This window comes from Artibeus jamaicensis, unplaced genomic scaffold (assembly GCF_021234435.1).
Source record: "Artibeus jamaicensis isolate MK-2021 breed Jamaican fruit bat unplaced genomic scaffold, CSHL_Jam_final contig_354, whole genome shotgun sequence".
NCBI lineage: Eukaryota > Metazoa > Chordata > Mammalia > Chiroptera > Phyllostomidae > Artibeus > Artibeus jamaicensis.
In genome coordinates this window covers 592540-610996 of record NW_026521803.1, presented here as the reverse complement: position 1 = coordinate 610996, position 18457 = coordinate 592540, and the positions used below count along the sequence as shown (strand labels likewise).

Sequence of the window (18457 nt, the reverse complement as noted above, 5' to 3'; positions counted from 1 at the left end):
AAAATTGTGTTTTTAGCTTGCTTGGTCATTTTTTTCTACTTTGCTTGTTGCCCTTCTCACTAATATGTCTTCTTAAACTGCAGGTCCAATTTAATTAAAGCGCAGCTCAAAGTGGAGAACAGTGTTTAAATCGCTCAGTCTTAATTAGACTCACTAATTTGCGAACTGCACTTAATCTGTGGCTACCTTTCTCCTCTGGTTTGTAACACACTAACTAAGTGTGGGCTCCTGCCGATGGCTCTCTGCCCGCCTGCATCTCTCAGGCAGGAGCCCCTCTGCTTCCTGCTTCCTCCCAACCACCCTGCAGGGGCTCAATTCAACCTCCTTCAGGTCTGATCAAAGCCGTTGGATCAAAGCTTTCATTCTAGAAGTTTCTGTTCATAATACACAATCACATTAGATTTTGAACACGTGTTAACAAATTAATTATTAATAAAATTCTTCATGAACATGAGAGAAATTGCCAGGAAGCTCACAATTTTAAGGATTATATAATACCTTCAGTTGCATAAACTGACACTACAGCCCACTGACATGGATGCTAGAGTTTGTGTTTAGTGCTTTATGATTGAGAATTGTGTACTTTCTATATATTCTAAACTGTATGACTCACAGAGAAGTAAAAGGATATGCACATATCCACACTCCTGGTTCAGACGGTCGGGGAGGGATCCGGCACAAGACACAGACGTAGTCCAGAAGGGGCATGAGCTGTTTATGAGCCACTACTTACTCTATAGGAAAAGACTTGGACTGGATTACATTAAAGTGAAAATGCACTGCATCTTATAAGACTTGTATGTTTCTCTCACAGAACAGATTCCCACTGCCATTGTACTACGCACCTGCCATTCTGTCGGTGGCCAGCTCTCACACGTGCCAAATAATTGCTTACTGACACCCTTAGCAAAAATTAAACTGCACTGGTTTTTTTAATTGCTAAATCAATCATCACTTAATTCAATAATGATTTAATGAGAACCTACCACAAATCTAAAATTATATTAGCCTGTGAGAAAGGCAAAAGAAGTATCATACATAATACAAGTCTTCAAGAAGCTATAAAACAGTAAGAGAATAACAGAGGAGCACAAGACATCAAAGACAAACTGGCAAACACTGCGAAGAACAGCAAAAGCTCAGGGGATGAAGCAGAACAGAGGACCTGGTTACTAAGGCAGTAGCAAGTCTATGGAAGATTGGAGGGAATTGCACATTAAAATAAAGAGGTACGCTAATGTGAAATTCTAAGGTACGTAGTTTTATATGATAGCAAATTGGAATAGTCTTGTGACAGAGAAATGTTAAGCTTCGAATTGCTCTAGGAAAGGCAATATGCTCAGAGATGTGTTCTTATCAACACAGTCTGAGCTAGACACCGACCTTGATGCTTTCTGCTCAGGCTCTTGCCTTCTTTTAGAAATTTGGAACTGCGCTGGAGAGCCGCTTTCCCGTTAGACACCAGGGATTCTGAGGACTAGAAAACAGGACAACTTAAACATGGTGACCGGCAGGCAGGGGGGACTCCTGCTGGGGATGGGAAGGCAGCTCCATCAGAACAGCCTTCCATCTTGTTCTAAACAAGGAAGTCAATTATATTTATTTTATTTTATTTTTATGTAATCGTTGTTCAAGTACGGTTTTCTTTTACTCCCATTCCAGCCCACCTCCCCCCAGGGCTCCCCAGCTCCCTCCCATTTCCACCCCCCTTAGTTTTTGTCCATGTACTAGTTCCTGTAAACCCTTTCTCTTTTCCCCCTGAACTTCCCTCCCCTCTTCCCTTTGGTCACTGTCCCCCTGTTCTCTATTTCAGTGTCTTTGTTTTTATTCTGCTTGCTTGTTTGTTTTGTTGGTTAGGTTCCTATTAAAGGTGAGATCATATGGTATTTGTCTTTCACCACCTGGCTTATTTCACTCAGCATAATGCTTTCCAGTTCCATCTAAACAAGGAAGTCAACTGGACAACAGGTAGGGAGAGTTTAAATTGTCCTAATTTATGCCTAATATATGTCCTAATTTATGAGTGAGGAAGAATAACATGGGACATTTTTAAATACATAAGGACAACAACCAACCACTAAACAAAAACCTTCACCACAGGTAAGAAAAGATGCCTCAGAAATTGGTAGTTACAAAGTAGTCACAAAAATGTGAAGTATAGCATAGCAAATACAGTCAATAAGATTGTAATAAATGTTTTGTGCCAGGTGGGTACTAGACTTATTGGAGGGATCACTGTGTTAGTCATATAATGTCTAACCACTATACTATATACCTGAAGCTACTATAATATTAAATGTCAACTGTAATTTAATTTTTTTTAAATTTAAAAAGTCTCAAGCAGCATTATTATTTTTAGAATAAGAAATGATGAGATATTTTCCTCATGTTTATATCCCTAGTCCCTAGTCTTTATAAGGAAGTATTTATGACCTTAAGAAATTAAAACATAAGAAGTTATGTTTTAAAGAACATTTAAAACACTAAAACATAACTTAGGTTTTAATTTCATATGAAAATCACATGATGAGAAAAGCCACAAACAGATCCCACCAGAAAAGAACATTGACAAGTATAAATGTAAGCCACTGAGTGCTCATGAGCCTTATGGAATAATGGTACCTCGAAAAGGAAGGTGCACACCAGAACCCACAGGCCTTTCTTACCAGGCTTGCCTCAGTCACAGTCCTGAGAGCATCTTTTGCCAGTTTTTCTGATTCTTCAATGAGGCTCTGAACGTTGGAATGGACATGGGTTGCACTGGTTGCATTCAGGGACACGCGTTGAACATTTCCAAGGCCGCTGTGAAATCAGCACACTTAGAGGTGTCATGATAAACTAAAATTGGACCTGCCCACTATTCTTAAAGGCCACCTAGTTTCTTTCCCCTCAGAACAGTATCATCAACAAGGAATAACAACATATGGATTCTCCTTTGACTCTAAAAGCAATCTTAAAAAGCCGTAACCACATTGTCACAATAACACTAAGAATTGCTGTTTAATTTTTAGCCAAAGAAGAGAGGATGGCTGTTTCCCATCCTTTTAACCATTCACCAGGTTCTTCCGGCCACCCTCAACATCTTGTCATCTCCATCCAAAGCCCCTGCGTGTGTCTGCCGTGTTGCTGTGCATTTGCGTTCCTTGTAATTTTTCCAGCAAGGCAATTGCTAATTTTGTAAAAGCCTTCCTGAGCACTTATAAGGATGCGACTCTTATTCCTCATATGGTATACAGCAATTTGATGAAATTCACTAGAGGTTCGGGAAGAGAATCAGATGGCATTTCAATCATCTGAACTTCACCCACACAAGTGGGCAAATCACTTATGAACTTGACAACTGGCAATGGTGCAATTTTATCCTGCCTCTCTATCCTGAAAATGCAATCTGACAATTGACACATATTTGCTTGCTGTGTAACTCACTTCATTTTCTTCCCAAAATTATTGAGTTGGGCAATTCCCATACCAGACATCAACGGTTATTACCTGTTACTACTTGACTGGCAAAATTCGGTGATTTAAAAATAAAAGATAATAATGTTATTTAGCTTTGTGTATCATACCAAATTGTTTTTTTATTATACATACTAATTAGTATGTAGAGTATGTATAAATATTTTGTTCTTGCTCTGTATATAGTCAAAATATTGTTTTCTCTTTTGGGAAATTATGAAAGGTGATAAAAAGAGAGACACTGAGTTTCTAATTCCATTTTCTCTTGCTGATTCCTGAGGCACAGCAGGCAGTAGTGCTCAGTACAACACATAATTTATGCAATATTCTCTCCTATATCATTTTTAATTGCTGTCATTGTGTGAGCTGATGTTTTATGGCAGTGTTCCTCGCTGCAATGATATTTATTTCTCCCCTTCCACAAAACATGTCCAAAATGCAAGAACACACATGCCCAGTGTGTCCAGACCTTTCCATTCATAATATATAATACATTTTAAGTAAATAAATTTACCAATTCACTCAGAACATTGTGTAAATCACAGATAAGGCCTAAAACATTGGTTCCCTCATTTGCTACACATTAGATTACCTGGGGATCTTTCTAAAAAAATACCAAAGCCCAGACCACAACACAGATGAATTAAGTCACAATCTTTGAGCAGGGCTAGGGGGACTAGGGACAAAGGTATCAGTATTTCTGAAGTTCCCCAGGTTATTCCAATGTGCAGACAAGTTTGGAGACCACTGGCCTAACAGTGTGCCTCTCACTTAAAGACACTTTTTACAAGTGAGGATACATTTAAAAATATAGGTTTTGATTATTGCAATACTGTGGTAGACCTTCAGGCAGTAGAAAATAACTGGGGGTGATATCTTTCAGGAGGTGAGAGTGTCCCAGCACTCCTATAGGTCCAGTGTGGGCAACCACGGCCTCCATCCATGCAGGAAGCCAGGCAAAGTATAGCTCCAAAATAGTATGATATATAAAGAAGCTAATATCCATGTTCTGTGCACATGTAACCTAATAAGGACCTGCACACTTAAGACGCTTAACAAGGCTTTGATGGCTTGATATTGTAGCACTATACTTGCTTTAATGCCTATTGGTTTTCATTTCTCCATCATACCCTTATGCCAGTGGTAAATTAGGTTATTGGACATGGAAGGAAATCCTCCTTACCATTGTAAACAAAACAGGCACAATAGCCACCTTTATTCTCTCTGACCAACGGATGGCAACCTCTAGAATTCCTGCAAAATGTGGCCTCACCTGTCCAGGGCACCTGCTAATCTCTGGAGCTCAGCTGCGTGATCCTCAGCTCTGTAGACGAGGGCAAGCACTCTTCTCTTGGACATCTGCATGACCAGATTGTCCACATGGTGCCTGATCTGGGCAGTCCACAGAAGTAGCTCATCTCGGTGATGCTCTAACTGCTGTAAGAGACATCAATACTGTGAATACACATGCGTTTTTAACAACGCCTGTGTGCATACATATATGAGATGTATGAAGGTTATTTGGAAACTGTTAGCATGGCTTGTTGAGTCGGAACTTACTGCCAGAGCGCTTTGTGCAACCTTTGCTCGTGCAGTGGCAGCATCTAGCAATCTTCTTCCTTTGGTGATTAGCACTGAGGTCAAGTTTTGTTCTTCCTGAACAAGCAGCTTTTTATCCTATAGCAAAAATCATCTTTAAGGATGTTTCATAAAGCACATCAGCTTCCAAACATCGGTGTCTGATGCTATGTCCTGAGGTTAGTAATCGGGGCTTATTTTTCAAGAAGCTAAAAATAGCATTATTTACATCAGAGATTTCAGTTACTACCTTTAACTGAGGAGAGAGCTATTGAGACTCACACTGAACTCTTGCAGGTTGGCATTGACAATGAGCAGCAGGCGGTTGCTTTCCTGCGTCTTTGCCTCGGCTTCCCTCACGAGGTCTTCTGCTGCCTGCAGTTCACTGTTATGTTTTGAAAGGAGGCTGCTTGCTGCTTCTTTTATCACCTTCAACTTATTCTGTGGCTTCTGGTAATTTTTCTGAATTTGTGACAATAAATCTTTAGCAGACCTGGTAAATATAGATGGTCCACATAGTAAGTAAATGAGTTACAAAGCTCCTATCATTGAAATGAGAGCAGAAAAAATTTATGCATATCTATACCTAATATTATAGTGTGCAGCAAAGGGTAACATAGTGGGCAAGAGAAGGCTGTCTTTTGAAAGGCCTGCTTGCAAGGTCTGCAAAGTATTTCCATTGTTCCCTAGCCAATAAGAGCAGCTCACTGCCTCCACTGTTTATGCAAACAATGCGGTTATTGCTAAACACCTGCTTTCCCCCTGTGAGTGTGGAATTGGGCACATGCTGGGAAGAGGGTACCTACAAGACCAGCCCCCAGTAAAAACCATGGATGCTAAACCTCTAGTGGGTCTCCCTGGGCAGAAACGGCACCCACACGCTGCTGCATTTCTGTAGCTGGGAGAAGAATGTGTTCTGTGCTCCTCAAGGAAAGGGAACATCAAGAAGCTGTATGGGTACTTCAGGATTCCACCCTGTCTTCTTCCGTGGCCCTGCAGTGCATCCTTAATACATGGCCAAAAATACTGGCCCTGAGTACAGCTATATGCCGAGTCCTGAGAGTCCCAGTGGAACTGACTGTGACGGTGGTCTTGGGGACCTTGACACAAGCATGATAAACAACTGATTTGTTCGCTGACTATTCCCACCAATAGGATTGCCGAATTTCTGCATAAATTACCAATTTTCTACAGATTATCGTTGAAAAGCTGATAAACAATTACTAAAACAATCCACAAAATTTGAAATACCATAAGAACAGGAATTATCTATAGAAAATAAGAAAATGGAGTCCAGAGAACACATTTTAGTTCTGTAAAATAAAAGAGCTCTTTAATAATAACACAACTAGAAAATGAAAGAGAGAATGCAATCTCATTAATCACTTTGTTCTAAATAAAAACGCAGGATGAACAATGGCAGGGGGCCTGGCAGAGACACTAAGGGCAACGGGGTGGCGGAGGGGCCCTGCCTTCCCCCTTCCTATCAAATGCTGTTCAAAAAATGAACTGTTATTAATTGGATGAGATCCTGGTGGGCAAAACCATCTCTATTATTCTCCTTTGTGTCCCCAAATCCTAGCACAGAATCTGCTACTAGGGGCTCATTTTGGTGAATGAATGAATGAATGAATGAACTGACTGTGGAAGGGTAACAGTGGGAGAGGATGGTCCCCCCAAAATGACTCTGTGGATCTCTAGGGAAAATCTGTCTTTAAGACGTAAATGAGATACACACTTGGGCAGAAAGCACTGGGTAGAGCTGGAGAGCCCAGGATGAGTGGGAAATGGGTGGGTGGGAGGGATGTGGGGAGTGGAAGAGGCTGGGCTAGAATCAAACCCATTTCTGTTGTCTGGGAGGCAGCGTGGAGCTAAGGAAGGGTAGAAAGCAGAGACTAGCACAGCTGCGCCTGCAGTGGCCCCTCAAAAATGGATGGGGTCTGGGAAGATGGACATGGAGGTGCCAGCTTCTTTCTCTCCACTGCTCCCTCCAGGTGTACTGTGCATTTTTGGTAAGGGACAATGCAGGTAAAAGGTCAGGGTAGGAAAATATGATTATAATCTAGTGTAAGTGTAGCAGCATGGTCTCTGACCTCATGATCCAAGTTCCAATACCCATCTTTAAGGGACTGAGTCTCAAGTGGTGCTTCCTTCGGTTTGGGGCTGGAGAATAACAGTGTTTAGTCACACAGACTGAGGTTTGTGGTCAGGTTTCAGATTACCCTGGAGGTTTAACATTGGACAAGTCACTTATAGTCTCTGGGCCTCAGTTTCCCCAGTTGCATTCTCCCCTACTTCACAAGATGGCAGAGACCATTACAGGGCAGAATACGAGAGGTGAAGCCTGCTTCCTCCCTGCACAGGGGTCTCCCTTCCCCACCTCCTAGGCCCTTGCCCTCCCCTGGTCTCCTCCAGGCTTTTGGTTCACAGTTCTCTCAGGACCCTTTCCAGGCCCTAACTGATGCTCCAGTAATTAGATTTCCAGTTCTCTAAATCCCATCCAACAGTAAGTTCCTCCTTTCATTTTTCACCTAACAAATCAACAACAATGTCAAAAATCATATTCAGTAATGAAAAAAGATGTAAGCTTAACTAACTCTCCAGCGTGTTGCCAGAAGTGCATACTGTTCTAAACAAATTTTTCAGAAAATAATTTGGACATGCCAGTCAGGAATCCTCAAAATGCAAAATTTTTGGCTAAATGATTTCACTACTTCATATCTATTCTAATAATAATGTGAAATACAGAAAAAGATTTTTGTTTAAGATGTCCATGGCAACATTGTTTAAAATAGCAAAATAGATCAAATATAGTTTAAATATCACATTATAGAGAATGGAGTTTTGTGTATTTAAGCCAGTGTTTAGGATATTTATCACAACCTGGAAAAAAGATTGCTGTATTACATCAAGAAATAACATGTGAAAATACTAAGAAAAGAGACTTAAAGAAAATTATAAGCTCCTGGTGATCATGTCTAATATTCTTTGTGATCTGTCATTTCACACTGTGGTTTCCAATTAGAGTTTGCATAACTAAGATAAATTATTTTGGCATAACGTCGATCTGCCTTAAGAGTTTACAGCACAGGCAGTAGCCACTGACTACATTTTCTTCCATGGGAGTTTATCATATTATACTTGATCTTCAATAAATACAGTATAATGTTATCCCAGAGACACAGAAAAACAGAACCTATGGCACAATAGCACAAACAGAGAGATACTGGCAGTGATCACAATTTTCTCGATTTGGAGGGGGTGGCACCATCTCTTTATTCACTTGACAACAGGGCCCCTCTCTTCTCTCAGGGCATCCCGTGCCCAGTGAGAGCTTTTTCTCCTCTCCTCCACATGCCTTCCCCCCCTCAGCACTGAAGTTCTTTCCTCTAATTGGCTGTGTCATGAATGGAATCTAGGGACTTACTTCAGTTCAAGGGTGACGTTTTGGTGCAATTGCATGAAGTGCCTTTTCCGTATGTTTTCCAGCAAAGACGTGATGTTCCTTTGCATACTGTGAAGAGTAGAGCTGGACAGCTGGAAATCTTCATCCAAGGTCTGATTTAGAGTTGTTGCCTTTTCAATAATTTCTATGGAGAAAATTCATCAATCATTTAATAAGTCTCTCAAAAGTGGACAGCACTAAAATGGAAGAACTTAGGCCCTTCCTCAGTGAGGCCTGCCCTGTTCACCGGAAACGGCTGAGCCTCTGAGCCCGCCTGACGGCCTGTATATCCCAATGCACTCTGGAGGTCTCTTACCAAAACACTCATGGACTTGAAATTACTGGTTTACCTAACACTCTGCAAGGGACGGGGCTGTGGCTTTTGGGTTTACTTCAGCATTTCCTGCACCTGGCACAGACATGTGCACATAAAAACTGCTCAACAAATATTTACTCCATAAATGAATTAACGATTCTTGATACTACTCTTTTTATTAGGCATATTATTTGTTCCAATAATTTCCTTATTTTTTGCCCTATAAAGTCTGATTTTCATTGGATTCTGTATTCCTTATGCCCTTACACAATAATACAAAAAGAAGATCAAAAATATGTTTCTTGTGACCAGAAAACTAAAAATAGCAATCTAAAAGCCAGATCGGAGGGATGTCCCAAATTGAGTAGGGACTAAATTACTCTAATATTGTGGATGCCCTTTGGGACCACATCGAAGCTCCAAATGGCTTCAGCTCATACTGCAGGCAAAGGACTGGCATTGAGTTAGCTCAGCCACTCCCATGGCATAGCTGCCCTAGAAACATTTTGTTCGGCCGTGAGGCCAGCAGTGACCTTAAACTGACTCTCACCCCCTCAGACAAGCATGCGCCCCAGATAAGAGCCTGCAGAGTCAGAAGCAAATGTAAGCTGGACCTTGGCTCATCATCTGGCACCCTGTGCTCCACTTAATAAGTGTTAATTTGACAAGTTCGTAACATGTGGAGAGGCACCGCATCTACTTGGTACTTAGTACCTGAGTGTAATGATAGGAGCTTGTGATAAAAAAGGAAACAAGCATTTTTTAAAAGATAAAACTCTCAATGAAAGATTGGAGTCTGGACACATCAGGATCCCCAAACTGTGGCACAGCACAGTCCTCTGGCTCTAGTGGTCGAGTGGAAGCCACACACATCTGTTCACACGTTTTATAGACAGAATGAAACTTTTCCTTCCAAATAAGCATGGGCCCCTCAAACTACCTTGAATGCTCATCTTCAGTTTCTCAGTAAGTGTCACAAGATCTTGACTCCTGCTGAGGATTCTTTCAGTTGCTCTGGCCACATGTTGGCTGCTTGTCAACACTCTAGTGAGCTGACAGAAAATAAAGGTCTCATGTTAGTTTGACTTTGAATAATATGTAAGCTTTGATGTTCAAGTTGTCTTTTTAAAATAACAAAATATGTTCCAGAATACAGAGTAAAGATGCACACTATCACATAAACCAAGGCCAATAATTCAGGATTAGAAATAGACTAACCAGTTAATAAAATAATTTACTGCTCATTCTATGTGAGAAAAGATGGCATATTTTTTAAAGCAGCCTAATTGGCTATTAAGCCACAGACTCTTCTAGTGTCTTCTATTGTGAAGACTTTATATTCACTTTAGAACTCAAGCATACAGAATACAGAAAGAAAAATCTTACTAATTTTTATTGACCATGAGAACTTAGTCAAGGAGTTAGGAATGTGGAGGCAGGTAACCTGGGTCTTAGGCCCAATTCTGCCCACATGGAGACCTAGTCTGTAACATCTTCTAGCCTCATTGATAACATGGCATAGTAATAGCATTTACCTCATGGGGCTTTTTGAAGATTAACTTTGATAATGTCTGTAAAGTTGGCAGCCCAAGGGCTCAGGCTTAGCTGCCCTCAGCTGTTGTTTTTATTAGTAATGTTATCATTTGTAAAAGAAAAGGTTGTTTTTAATTTCTGGGGATGTTAAATAACTCAGATTAGGTCTAAAAGTGTTTTGTAGTAAAAACCCAAAGAGAATATTCTTAAATGAAGAGAGAGAATTTATTTAATCAGCTTATCATTTCCTACCAAATGCTTGCTCCTGAGGTACTTACACCCCACGCTTAAACCTTTAAACTCGTCATCATTAATTCTAAATTAACAGGAGCCAAGCTAATATTTTTGAAGGCTGCATTACTGTGTACATGTGTGGAGGTTGAAAGACAAAGAGTAGATACATGTATGTAAAGATACACCATTGTGTACCTAGCTAAGTACATACATACTTATAGATACACTATAATATACCTATCTAAGCACATACATGCATTTGTATGTACACATGAAGTTCACAAGTGAAAATTATACATTTGACAACAGCCCCCCCCCACCATCTGTGGAGGAGGAAATTCTATTTAGGGTCACTAAAAAACACACATCTGACATGGGATGAACAGACTACATAATTCCCTGCTGACTTCAGAAAAACCTCACTTGCCATTGAAAGCCTGAGAACTAGACGCACGCGGCCTGAAGCCTGGAGTTTGCACAAACACTACAACGTGAGCTCCGGGCTCTGCTGGCTCTGCCCGGGGAGCTGCCGTCAGCGGTCCCTGGCACTGGGTGAAGCGCCTCTGAGCACCTTGCTCACAAGGTGCTCAGTTAGTGCAGCACGTTTAGGAGAAGGAAGAAGTCTTAGGGATCTTTCAATCCCACCCACCCCTTGATTCCCAGGAGAAAATGATGGTCAAGTGGCAAGGTGAATGCCCAACTGCTCCCTCAGCAGAGGTGACAATAGAAATTAAGTCAGGAGCTTTTCTTACGAATGCATAAAAACTGGCAGGGTTAAAACCACTTTGATCCTGAGAGGAAGAGGGAGCCCTGACCTCCTCAGAACCTTGAGGACAGCCCCAGTGCAACTGCTCACGAAGGCTGGGGGGGAAGGGAGCCCTTCAGGTGGAGAATTTACCTCCCTTTGCAGGCCATCTGTTTGTTCTGTAACACCGTCAAGCTGAGTTTTTCCCAGCTCCTTTTGTGTATTCTCTTTAAATAGAGATTCCTACAAAGAATGAGGAAAACAAATCACAATGCTTCAAGAGAAATGTTCTGATTCACTTGTTATTAACCATTTTGTTCACAGAAATTCTTTCTTTGAAACTGCATTAAAAATAAAATGAATGATATTTAAGTTTTGATTATAGCAACATGTTTCTGTCTGCCATCTTTTGCATTACATTTTTTATACAGATATGAATTTAGTCTGGCATGTTATGCAGAATCTGATACTGCTACTGTTCTTGGGTGAGTCTGGCTTAATTTCAATATCAGAGTCACGTTAATTTTAACAATAACTGTTAACACCTCAAAACTTACTTTAAAAAGCTTACTAGGTTAAAATATAAAAATATTAAGAAAAAATAGTCTTCATAATTACTAACAGCTAAGTGCTTAATTTATACCAACATTCCTAATTTTTTATTTGTATGATTGTATTTAAACCTTATAGCAACCATATAAAGGGGATATATTATTATTATTATTATTCAGGGTTGGGGCATGCTAGTTAAGTTACTTGCCCAAGGTTCCTATGTAGATTAATAAAGACAACAAACAGTTAAGAGTTTACATTCTTAACCTACTCACACTTTACACACATATAAAAAGTTATTTAAAGGAATGGACAAGTGGTTTAATTGAGAGGAAATCATTCAACAATAGTTAAGATGTGATAGATTCACAGGCAGAGAGCTGGTTTACAGCTGTGGAGGGGCTGGAGGGACTGAGCAAAAAAGGGAGAGAAAGAAAAAATTATGGACAGGACAACAGAGTGGTGACTGCCAGCAGGAGGGGGGCGATGGGAGGCAGGGGAAGGTAAAGGGGGGATAATGGTGATGGATGAGGACTTGACTTGGGGTGGTGAACACACAGCACAGTGTGAGGATGATGTGTTGTAGAATTGTGCACCCAAAACCTGTATAATTGTATTAACCAGTGTCATGTGATCACAATAAATAAAATACAATGGAAAAAAATTGTTAAAATTTAAATCAACTATTTATCTCACTTGATAAATTTAAAACATAGTTATATGCCTAGGGCCCATAGTGATAAAAAATGGTATTTCTTTATTGTGTCTCCAGTGAGTGCAAAAGACATCTCATTCCTTCCTGTTATTTTAATTAAAAACACACACACATGCAATCACACACATATACTCACACACACAGAAGCACACTGGCCTAAGAAAATGGTTAGTCTAAGAAAAGCTTTTAACTAAAAAAGGCACTCAGGAATGCCAACCCTTGAAACAGTAAATTAATTACCTCAAATTCTAGTGTATAGGTTTTAAGCAAAACTAAGCATCATACATATTTTTTAATTAGCATTAAATACAATAGCAATACTAGAGTACAATGTTGTCTACCAAGTCAATTCCTTAACTTTTCACCTTTTTTTTTGGGGGGGGGGCACAGATCCTGTTTGACTAAACTCAAAACTGTGGCGCAGCCCCAGAGATTTTCACACGATTTTCCAGACTGAAGAAATTTTTGTGCCCTAGAACTATAGTTAAGAATAATACATTTACAGAAAATAGTTATCTTTAGTGTGTTCCAACATTGAAGAACATACGATCTGGATTTATTTCCTGTGTTTGTATTAGGACAGCTATTTTCAAATATCCAAAGTTTTTCATAAAGACGAGAGAGTGGCCTTTGTCTTATTCTAAAAGGTGAAGAATGACCATGGGATAGGGTAGAACTTTATAAAAAGGAATTTAATGAATAACTCTTAAAGAATTAAAGCTGTCCCATAGTAAAACAAGCTGGTGTTCACTAGTGAGGTCCCTGGTCATGTTCAAGGGAAGGCTGGACACCCCACAGCAGTTGTGCTGGGAGTAAGAGGAGGTGGGAAGACAGGCAAAGTGACTCCTGCTGTGCAGACCAGCTCTGTTGGGAACCACTCTGCCAGGTTTCAGGACTTGTAAGTGCCCTGCCTGGCTAAGGCTGAGTGAGCAACCTCCGGAATACGAGCCACTAAGGAGTCAAAGCTTGTCCCCTGCCCCTAATGCTTGGTCAGTTAGTCTGTGATGGGTAAGACCCCTCAGAGGGGGGCAACCTAAGCCAGACACGATCACTTGGGAGGCCTTCATAGAAGGACTCTGGGGGCTGCAACAAAGAGGGAGTGATGGACCCTCACCCCCCCCCCCCGGCTACTCTGACATAGTCCAAACCCCCATTTCCATCTGGAAGAAACACTTCCTGGCTCTAATCCACTTAAGCCTGAAAACCTATGATGGGGAAGGCAGTGCAGCCCTTTTTGGGCTAGAACGGGATCTGGGGTCATCAGGCCTAAGAAAGAATATGTAAAATCCTATGAAACCTGCTTTGTTTAGAATGCTCTCATTTAAATGATAAGGGTCCAAGCAAGAAGTTTGTTCCTCAAAGTTTTATGGTTCTTTAGCTATCTGACCCTGATTAAGAATAAGCCCTCATAGTTCTTTGAATGCTATCTATTGTTTGATCCTCACCTGTATTCTTGTGCAAACGAACCCAATAAAAACCCCTTGAGGAAGGGGCTCTTGGCCCTTCTCCTCTGAGAGATTGGCCACCTCTCCTCCCCAAGAAGATCATGTCTTGGTAGGGTTTACTTTCATCCACGGCGGAGAGGGGGGACTTGAGGGCAAAGTCGCCCCACACAGCTCCATGTCTCTCAGTGACACACGTTTTCTATCCATCACTGCATCACCAGTACCTACCCGCAGACATTTAGTTGTATTTTCCAGGTTTGATAAAATTCCATATGGGGCAGGGAAGATGCCGGTGAGGTTCACTGAAAGAACAGCATCACCCTCACTGTCTAAGTCACTCAGCAGCACACCTGCACATTCATCAGCACAAGCTGAAGGAAGAAGAAAGTTAAAATGTATGCAAAACGGTCTGCACAATTTCTCATGGATGTGCATTGGCCATTGTGTAATAATAACATAAAGTCATAATGAAGGCAAAGTATACTGCAAGACCTCTGGGGACCACACTCTCACACCAGCTGGCGACGGGAGGTAAGCAGAAAATACTGATTTCCTATTCCCGGATGATGACTCTGAGGCTCAGATCAGAGCAGTGACTTCTTTGGGGTCACACAGAAAGAAACAACTGACCCCGAGTGGGTCCCAGGCCTGGTGCATGTTTTGTCACACCGCTCGACCCTTACGGTGCACCTGCTCATCTTTGACTTGGGCCAATGGCAATGAATTCCAAATGCGTTTCCTTGAAGAGCCTGGTGTGTCTTTTTCTCAAATAGTTTGCAGACACACCTTCAGCACATACAAATGAAGGAGACCGGAGCCAATAATGGGCATGCTTTTGCTTAAAACAAACACAGAAACAAAACAAAAAAACTCTTGAATGCCACGATCCTGACATTGCTTCCCTCGTGTTCCCCCTTGAACCACAGAGAAGACATCTGCAGGTGACCACTTTGTGTACTTGCTAGTAAAGTAAATCAGAACTGGAAAAAATCTCCACAGTAGCCACCAGCTGAAGCCATCAGTGAACCCAGATGGCAACACACATAGGAGTTCCCTTTCTGTGCTGACTGACACTTGGCTCCATTAAAAGACTATTAATGCAGATAAACGATGAAGCTGGAATTACTGTGTTGCTTATAGTGCTGGAGAGAGAAGCGCTGTTATCCTAGAACCTTCTGCCTCAGCTCCAAATGCACTATGAAAAGTTCAGTTTGGCAGATACCACAGCAATCTGTATTTGGTTAAAATGTTGCTGATGTCATAGGGCACAGTAATAGGAGAACATTAAAAAGGAAAAGCCACCTTTAAACATGCAGGAGGGGAAGAAAATACCCACAAATACAATTGCTTTCCACCAGAATGTGCCTGGGTTCGCATTCCTCACATCGGAGCCCTGCCGCCCCCGGCCTGCAGACACACTGCCCAGACTCGCGGTCACAGTCACGGTGAACAGAGCCATGCGGGCTGCAGTCACACCTCTGGCAGGAGCCACCTGGCATGTGAGGGTTCCCATGATAGCCTGATGAGCACCTGCAGAAAGGAAAATGTGCAGATAGAGACAGCAGTGCCAATACCACTATGTTCATACATAAGCCGCTCTGCGCAATGTCAGGCATCATCTCTGCCCAATGAAATTTGAAATGACTCTCAAACTACTCTAGTAAACACATCCTATAATATAAGAAGAGCAGATGTACCCAGCAATCTCCAAGTGGTAAGTCCACCACATACCTTTCACAGTATCGTCCTTCATAGCCCGGAAGACAGGCATCACAGCGGAAATCGCGATCACCTTCCAAAACACAAGTGGGACTAAAACTGAAAGAAAACAATTTTTTGAGTTTTCAGATATACAATTTCAACTCTTTCTTGTAGTACTTGTTCTTTACTTAGGTACATGGTACTATCCGAAAAGTTAAGTTGCCACAGTGCACATTTAGACAAGGTTTGTAGGGCTTAAAATCTATCCAGCAAAAAGAAGGAAAAGCGAACATAATCACGCATGATCACGAGTGAGCACCTCTTTCATCCAGAAGACGTCATTAGATACCGACCCAGTGACCGCCATGTGAGTGTGGAGGGAAAGGAGATGGACCTCACACACTTCACCCAATTAGTCACCAAACAAGAGAGCTTCCCAGGTGAAAGGTGTTGTTCTGAGGTTTAGGTACAGAATTATGTGACTTCTTGAAGACAAGGTGATTAGGGAGAGCCTTACATGACTATGAGCAAGCTGAGAACCAGCAGAATGAAGAGAGCTGGACAAGTGCTCCTGAATGGAATGGGCTGTAATGAAAGGCAAGCAGGAGAAGGTGGGGCGAAGAAAAGTGAAGCGCGAAGGTGGGATTTGAAAATGAATGGACCTGAAGGTAGGGAGTCATGTGAAAGGTCATCTGAAGCAAAATTATACAGCCACTCAAAGTTTAATATCTACTCAGATACTTATTTCCCTCACTCGAAAACTTCAGCTTTCGCCTTATTCCTGCCTTTGTTTTCCAACATGTGCCTCCATTTTAAATTACAAATGCACCATCTAGAGGCTCAGCTGGGTACTGCAAAACACTGGAAAAAACACAGGGGTAGTCTGGTTTTTGTTTTGGGTTTTTTGTTTTTGTTTTTTTTTGATAGAGGGGCTAGGTAAGAGAAGTAGCTGGGTGAAAAGGTGAAGGGATTAAGCAAAAAAAAATTTAAATCTCATAGACACAACTGTATTGTGATTAATAGAGGGGAAGGGAGTGGGGGGAGGTAGAAAAGGATAAAGGGGGACTAAATGGTGATGGAAGGAGACTTGACTTGCGGTGGTGTACACACAATACAATGCACAGGTGATGTATTACAGAATTGTATACCTGAAACCTATATAATTTTATTAATTAATGTCACCCCAATAAAGTCAATAAAAAAGAAAAAAACACTCCCAGAATAAGTTACAGGGTTCTCTATCAGCCCTACTTCACGTCTTACATTTTTCCTTCCTTAAACACTAAAATGAAAGATTTCAGTGGAAACATAAAATGTGTAGAAAAGAAAAAAATAGATGTATTTTAGGGCCCCTCAGGTGCAGATCACATACAGAGTGTTCATAGCCTCACAGGTTCTTCCTGGTAGTATAAACTTTATTAGCATGGGCTCTAGGAATGGTTAGAATCTTTTTTGATTGAAAAATTAAAATATTCAAACACTACAGAAATATGCAAAGTAGAAGGATAATATATTCTTCCAAACATTTCTCTGGGCACCTTATTATTTTCCCAGTGTTTGTACAGTATTTCACGCTAGGTATATACCACCATGTCTATAAATCAATGCCCTGTGGGCACGCATTTCAGTTTCTCTTCAATTTCTCATGATTACGAGCAATGATAAAATGTATCCATCTTTACACACATCTGAAAGTATTTATATAGTTTAGATTACAGGAGTGGAATCAATAAGTCAAGTTTTATATACAGATTTAATACAAAGCATTAATAGTAACAATAAATTTTAGGATGCTTGATAGTTTACAAGGGAAGTTTACATAGTGCTTCTTGTTTCGTATTCACTGTCAAGCATTGCTTACTTGGAGACAATAAAAGACAGAAGACTCAAAAAATGAAAAAGAAAAATGAAAAAGAAATTTTCATTTTAGTATACTGAATGCTGGTATTTAATCTATATGCGTTCAGCACTTTGTCAATATTCTGAGCAATCATGAAATAATTGTTTATGAATTACAATTTTTATTAAAACCAAAGAGGGCCCACAGACATTCCAACTCCCGCTTAAAATCTCTGGTTCTTTTCAGTGTTCCAATAATTCTATATAAGCATCGTGAGTACAAGGTGGAACCTGGCCCCAACCACATCCCCATGTAGCATTTCCATACTTTATCAGTTATCATCAAATGTAAATTCTAACCCTGTTCCCTTACACTAAAAAGGAACACAATTCTTTATGTCATTATTCATAAAATTAATAACAAGTCACCTCTAGGCACACTGGATACACAGGTTGGGGGCTAAAATTGACCTTTAAGGAAAAAAAACACCTGAAAGTCCCTTCTTTAATTGACCCATTCAAACACCCAAATACCAGCACAGATACTTTGCTTTTGAGAAGATTCTCTCCAAGTGCTTGTGAGAATTCAACACTTTCTCTTAAAACTAGCCTTTCCTAACGCATGGGGAATATCAATCATAATAGATCCCATCGAGACCCTGGAAAATGGGGCTGAAAACGGAACCTCGCCAGCTTTGGTGGCGCAGGTGTGCCATGCACCTGCACAGGCTCACCTCGCAGGGCGGCTGTGAGGACAGGCGCACAGAGAGCAGTCGGAGGCCGAGCCCGTCACCTTGCCGTAGTACCCAGGAGCACACACGTCACAGTGGTCACCGGAGGTGTTGTGGCTGCAGTTCTGGTCCCCACATTTCCGAAGAAGAGGGAAACAATGGGAAAT

General features: G+C 41.1%; 1 protein-coding gene across 1 annotated transcript in view; it reads right to left on the bottom strand.

The window, feature by feature from the left end:
- The window catches only part of LAMA1 (laminin subunit alpha 1), a 163357-nt gene that overhangs the window by 42279 nt on the left and 102621 nt on the right, over positions 1-18457 (bottom strand). The window contains exons 30-41 of the mRNA XM_037125856.2: positions 18294-18415; positions 15751-15837; positions 15356-15549; positions 14248-14390; positions 11461-11550; positions 9736-9847; positions 8462-8624; positions 5317-5527; positions 5017-5133; positions 4730-4893; positions 2667-2802; positions 1384-1477 (exon numbers count right to left, since the gene is read on the bottom strand). Of these exons, the coding sequence (XP_036981751.2) occupies positions 1384-1477; positions 2667-2802; positions 4730-4893; positions 5017-5133; positions 5317-5527; positions 8462-8624; positions 9736-9847; positions 11461-11550; positions 14248-14390; positions 15356-15549; positions 15751-15837; positions 18294-18415 (1633 nt within the window). The remainder of the gene's footprint in view (positions 1-1383; positions 1478-2666; positions 2803-4729; positions 4894-5016; positions 5134-5316; positions 5528-8461; positions 8625-9735; positions 9848-11460; positions 11551-14247; positions 14391-15355; positions 15550-15750; positions 15838-18293; positions 18416-18457) is intronic.